Genomic DNA, 5,432 nt, shown 5'->3' with positions numbered 1-5,432 from the left:
TATAAAATTAATGACAAATCATATAGGGATTTATGAATAAAAAAATAAAAGTACATAAACAGAAGTACAGATTATGGAACCCCTCTTCTCCTAACGATTTTCTGGTTCTTCTTTTTGGTTTATAAAGACACACTCATATGATGCTGTCTCTCTGTCTTTTTCTTCCCACTTTCAATTATTAATTTTATTAGTAAAAAAGTTGAGCAAAATAATAACTATATATTATATTTTTTTCTAATGTTATGACAATTAATATTAAATATACCCATTTTAATTACTTGGTATGAACTCTTTTTGTCACTTTCTTGGAATTCTTTGGTTTCTAAGTTACTCAAACTTGTAATAATTGTTAACATATATATAAAAAAAAGAACCCATCAATTTAAGGCGTGTACATCGAGAAGGGTTTATTCTTCATTGTTCTAACAGTGGAAAGTGTTGGTTTAAGCTTTTCATTTCCAGATACTTTACAGTTATTTTGAATGTTTTTCATGTAAAAAAAAGATTGCGCGAACATTTTCATTCTTAGAAAATCATCGTCGGATTAGTTTGAAACTGAATTGAAGTGAAGAAGAAAACTGAGTCTTAAGGATTTTACATGGTTTGGCCTAATGCTTGTGAGTTTTCTCTTTTTTCTCATGTCCCTGTTTGATGGAATGAGTCTTAAGGATCTAACCTTTAATTGTGTATTCAGAATCATATTCCATTCAACTTTGTTTTATTGACTTATTCTCTTCCAAACTGCTAATTCTTCCTTTTAAAATCCATAAATCAAGAAAATAATGTCATGGTCAATGTTCTATCTTCCATATTTCTGTTGGAATGAAGCTGACTAAATTTCTAAAAAGAAATGGTGTCAGCAATGAATCCATGACCTTTAAGCCATTTATTTGCTTTTATTATTATTTTTATTATTTTGGTTTAAGGAAGGGTATCAAAAAATTTAAAATTTTTGGGTGTTTGATCTTGATCCAATATATACAATAAAATATAGAGAAAGTTTCATGGATATTTCATGTATTTTTCCTGCTTCAACTCGTACTGACAAATATAGAAAATCAGACATATTTTCTATGGTGGTCTAGAGGAAACCCTTTATGAAGATTTGAATAAAGAAATGGGTCACGTGTTTTGACCAGTTCTTTCGCCCTAAAAAAGGGGTAGGATGGCCTTTAGAGCTACTTCATTTTCAAGCTGAGTTAAATCTTTTATGCCAGAGGTCACATGATTCCTGGTTCAAGTACCCCATTAAAGGGCCTTTGCTGCTCTTGTATGGCTTTGAGTCCTTGCCACTTGCCTACGTTAACTTCAGTTTAGTCATGACCTGATATCCATAAACTGTTTGTTTTTTTGGCCAGCAGTCTCTCGCCCTTCTACGGATCCAATCTAATAACTGAAACGACGGCAGCAGCAACAGCATTGTAAGAAAAGCCATGGGGTATGGTAATTCGAGATCTGTAAGGTTTGTTCCGTCTTTTGTTCTTTAATGGTTCCAGTAACCTCTCATTGTACTTTAGCATATCAAACCAGCAATGGAACAATCAAATTGATATTCCTGGCTTAACATATGTTTTTTTTTTTCAGATTTCAAGATGATCTTGAATTGGCAAAGCTCCACAACACCATTAATGGAGATGGTATGAATATGATAAAGCTGAAATTCAACATTGATGGAACCCAAATATCAGAGCCCGGGACCAAGAAGGGTGACAAGGAGTTGCCTACTAGTAGAAGTAGTAGCTGTAGGACAGGCAAATCCTTAAAAGCTAAAGTACTGTCCAGGGTATTCTCAGAGGACTTTGAGAGAGTGAAGAAGAAGATTTTGGATCCTCGGGGACCGGTTATTCACCGGTGGAACAAGATTTTCCTAGTATCATGCTTAGTGTCTTTGTTTGTGGATCCTTTGTTCTTTTATTTGCCAGTAGTTTGGAAAGAAGTCTGCATTGATATTGGAGTACCACATGAAGTTATCCTCACCATTGTTAGATCATTGGCTGATGCCTTTTATTTGATTCAGATTTTCATTCGGTTTCGGACAGCTTATGTTGCGCCTCCTTCTCGTGTATTTGGGAGAGGAGAGCTTGTAATAGATTCCAGGAAGATTGCTTCCAGGTACCTCCAGAAAAGTTTCTGGATTGATTTAATTGCTGCCCTGCCACTTCCTCAGGTATAAACTCATTTAAACATTTCATCTTTTAATAAGAGTATTTTAATGATTTAATGTGTAAAACTAAGGCATCGAATTTGCTGTATCTTATCATCCCCAGGTTTTGATCTGGATTGTCATTCCAAATCTTAGAGGTTCAACGATGACAAACACGAAAAACGTACTCCGCTTCATAATAATTTTCCAGTACCTTCCCAGACTTTTTCTAATTTTTCCACTCTCATCACAAATTGTCAAGGCCACTGGTGTTGTTACAGAAACAGCATGGGCCGGCGCTGCTTATAACCTCATTCTCTACATGCTGGCTAGCCATGTAAGTGATTCTGAAACCTATAAACTACGAGTCTACAAGTAAAAATGGCTGCTTTTAGCTTGCAGTATGTTATTCTACTCAGAAGAACCATATTCAGTATGGAAAACGAAAAAGATTGCCAATTCAAAAAAAAAAAAAGCTTAATTCAATCTTTTTTGAAAAGGTTTTAGGAGCTTGCTGGTATCTTCTCGCAATAGAGCGACAAGAAGCATGCTGGAGGACTGCCTGTGATGTCGAGGATCCATGGTGTCAGTATAAATTTTTTGATTGCCACAGGGTTAAAGACCCTGGCAGGGATACCTGGTTCAAGTCCAGCAATATTACTAACCTATGCAGTCCAAGTTCCAGCTTCTATCAGTTTGGTATATATGGTGATGCCTTGACATTTGATGTTACAACTTCACCATTCTCCAACAAGTACTTTTATTGCCTCTGGTGGGGTTTGAGGAACTTGAGGTCAGTTGTGTCCCCATAAAGTTTTCATTTCTTCTAACAAAGAATTAAAACAAAAGAAGAAGAAGAAGAAGAAGAAGAAGAAGACGAATTGTTTAAGAAATCAATAAAAAAGAACCTTATTTTTCAAGTGCATTTCCAGCTGCAGTATGGCTCTGGGATTTTAGAGCTAAACTTATTGCAGACATAAAACATTAAACTCTGATGCTCTGTCTCCTACATGCATTGCAGTTCTCTGGGACAAAATCTTGACACAAGCACTTATGAGGGTGAAATAATTTTTGCCATCATTATTGCAACCCTTGGTCTGGTTCTCTTTGCGCTGCTCATTGGGAATATGCAAGTAAGTCCTTTCCCCCAAAACTTTTCATGGAAACGCAAGCATCTAGCTTTTATTCGTAATGATTGATTAATAACATATAGACACATCTCAAAACCATCCTTGAGTGAAATGTTTGACATGATCTTCGAGTTACCAAAAAAGTTTGATATCATGGTTGTTAGCAATTTCTAACTCTGATAATGTTTCACTGGCAGACATACCTCCAATCGACAACTGTTAGGTTGGAAGAATGGAGAATTAGGAGAACTGATACAGAGCAATGGATGCGTCACAGGCAACTTCCTCCTGAGCTAAAGCAATCTGTCAGAAAATATGATCAGTATAAATGGCTAGCTACAAGAGGAGTTGATGAAGAAGCTTTACTCAAAGGCCTTCCCTTGGATCTACGTAGAGACATCAAACGCCACCTCTGTCTCGACCTTGTTCGGCGAGTAAGTTTTTAATATCTGACTACACTAGAGATTAGACTTCATGCAATAACTAAGCTTGGTATGTAATGCAACTATATCAACAGGTCCCACTGTTTGATCAAATGGATGAAAGGATGTTAGATGCAATCTGTGAGAGACTTAAACCAGCCTTGTGCACTGAAGGCACTATCTTAGTCCGCGAAGGTGATCCTGTCAATGAGATGCTCTTCATAATTCGAGGCCACCTAGATTCCTATACCACGAATGGTGGCCGTACCGGATTCTTCAATTCATGCAAGATTGGCCCGGGAGACTTCTGCGGTGAGGAACTGCTTACATGGGCATTGGATCCTCGTCCGAGTGTCATTCTCCCATGCTCAACTCGCACAGTTAAAGCAATATCAGAAGTAGAGGCCTTTGCTCTTAGAGCCGAAGACCTCAAATTTGTGGCATCACAGTTCAGAAGATTACATAGCAAACAACTAAGACACAAATTCCGGTTTTACTCACACCAGTGGAGGACATGGGCCGCCTGTTTCATACAAGCAGCATGGCGTCGGTTTAAGAAACGAAAGGAAGCGGCTGAACTTAGAGCTAAGGAGAACTTGGTGATGGCTGCAGAACCTGAACCACCGGCACCTGGTTCAGGCTTGGCTATGTATGCAGCCAGGCTAGCAGCAAGCACTAGGATAGGTGTTAAGATGCATTCAGGATCTGGTTCTGGGGTTGTCAGCTCCTTGCCCAAACCAGCAGAGCCTGATTTTTCTGTAGACGAGGAATGAATTTGGTAACACTCCCAACTGGGGATGTAGTGTGTAGGTATCACCGAGCAATGCCTGTAAATTTTCTTTGATTTCATTACTAGCCAACCTGTAAACAAAAAATGGATTGAATTATTATTGGCTCAATATTTTATCAAAAAATATATACATTACAAGGTGGAAAACATAGTTTACAAATTTATAAACAGGATAATTTAGTGATGTACTCTGGAAAAAAAAGTTGACAAATTTTTAGTTTTGTCAACTTCATTCAGTGTTCTGCAATTCAAGTAATCAACATCCTTCCATGATATGTATGCATTCTTGGTTGAACTCTCAAGGGTTCCCCCACCACAGTGCCCTTCGCTGAAGCGCCCTCACAAATGGGCTTTAAAAGCATTTTAAGGGTAGGACTTAACTGGAAATGATATATTTGGGCCATGAATCAGTTCCCGTGGACGGAAAAACATTAAAAAATTTGTTGAAATTTATTTGGGCCATAGGTCCATCATTATCATCATCCATGCATAACCATCGAATTCTCGGATAAATAAAGCATGGCACTGCCATTGGATTTCGTCCCATTAAGGGAAAAGGTAAACCCACATGTAACCTTCCTCGTATTTTAGAAAGAAATGAGAGGCCCAAAGATAAACCCATGATATCTCTTATGAAAATTTTGTAATTGTTAATGTCAAAATTAGAGTTTAAAAAGCTTATATACATTATATTGATTTTTAAGTTAATTTAAAGACCACATATCATTCTATAATTATATTTTTGGATTTTTAAATTTTTTTATTTGACTTCTTCTCCTTCAATGTTGAAGTAGCATGTAAACTCTTAAAAGTTAAACAAAAAGCGAAACCACCAAATAAGATTTAGCTCCCATTTAATTTTTCGCATTTTTTAGCTTTTAAATTTAAGTTTCTTTTTGTCAAGTCACTCCAAAATGAAAGAAAATTAATATTTTTTTAACTTTACT

General features: G+C 36.7%; 1 protein-coding gene across 3 annotated transcripts; it reads left to right on the top strand.

The window, feature by feature from the left end:
• Window positions 1–383: 383 nt before the first annotated feature.
• LOC107906244 (putative cyclic nucleotide-gated ion channel 15) lies at window positions 384–4,758 on the top strand. 3 transcript variants are annotated; one of them, XM_016833189.2, is made up of 8 exons: window positions 384–617; window positions 1,362–1,462; window positions 1,585–2,167; window positions 2,268–2,480; window positions 2,644–2,936; window positions 3,165–3,276; window positions 3,471–3,707; window positions 3,791–4,758. In XM_016833189.2, the coding sequence occupies exons 2-8, from the start codon at window positions 1,434–1,436 to the stop codon at window positions 4,466–4,468; spliced, it is 2,145 nt and encodes a 714-aa protein (XP_016688678.2). In that variant the 5' UTR covers window positions 384–617; window positions 1,362–1,433; the 3' UTR covers window positions 4,469–4,758. The 3 variants fall into 3 exon arrangements, with proteins under 3 accessions (XP_016688678.2, XP_016688679.2, XP_040949482.1); XM_016833190.2 differs by having other exon boundaries at window positions 1,359–1,462; XM_041093548.1 differs by lacking the exon at window positions 384–617 and adding an exon at window positions 973–1,270.
• The last annotated feature ends 674 nt before the right edge of the window (window positions 4,759–5,432 follow it).

The sequence above is a fragment of the Gossypium hirsutum genome, chromosome D05, assembly GCF_007990345.1.
Source record: "Gossypium hirsutum isolate 1008001.06 chromosome D05, Gossypium_hirsutum_v2.1, whole genome shotgun sequence".
In the NCBI taxonomy this organism is placed as follows: Eukaryota; Viridiplantae; Streptophyta; class Magnoliopsida; order Malvales; family Malvaceae; genus Gossypium; species Gossypium hirsutum.
The sequence above is the reverse complement of the archived record's forward strand: the minus strand, read 5'-3'. Positions and strand labels throughout refer to the sequence as shown.

What these genes read in the sequence shown, in the direction of transcription:
- LOC107906244 (XM_016833189.2), top strand. Translation starts at nt 1,434, where the DNA reads ATGGGGTATGGTAATTCGAGATCTGTAAG. An exon ending in GGTAATTCGAGATCTGTAAG is followed by an intron (nt 1,463 to 1,584) that starts GTTTGTTCCGTC and finishes TTTTTTTTTCAG; the next exon opens with ATTTCAAGATGATCTTGAAT. An exon ending in TCTACATGCTGGCTAGCCAT is followed by an intron (nt 2,481 to 2,643) that starts GTAAGTGATTCT and finishes TTTTTTGAAAAG; the next exon opens with GTTTTAGGAGCTTGCTGGTA.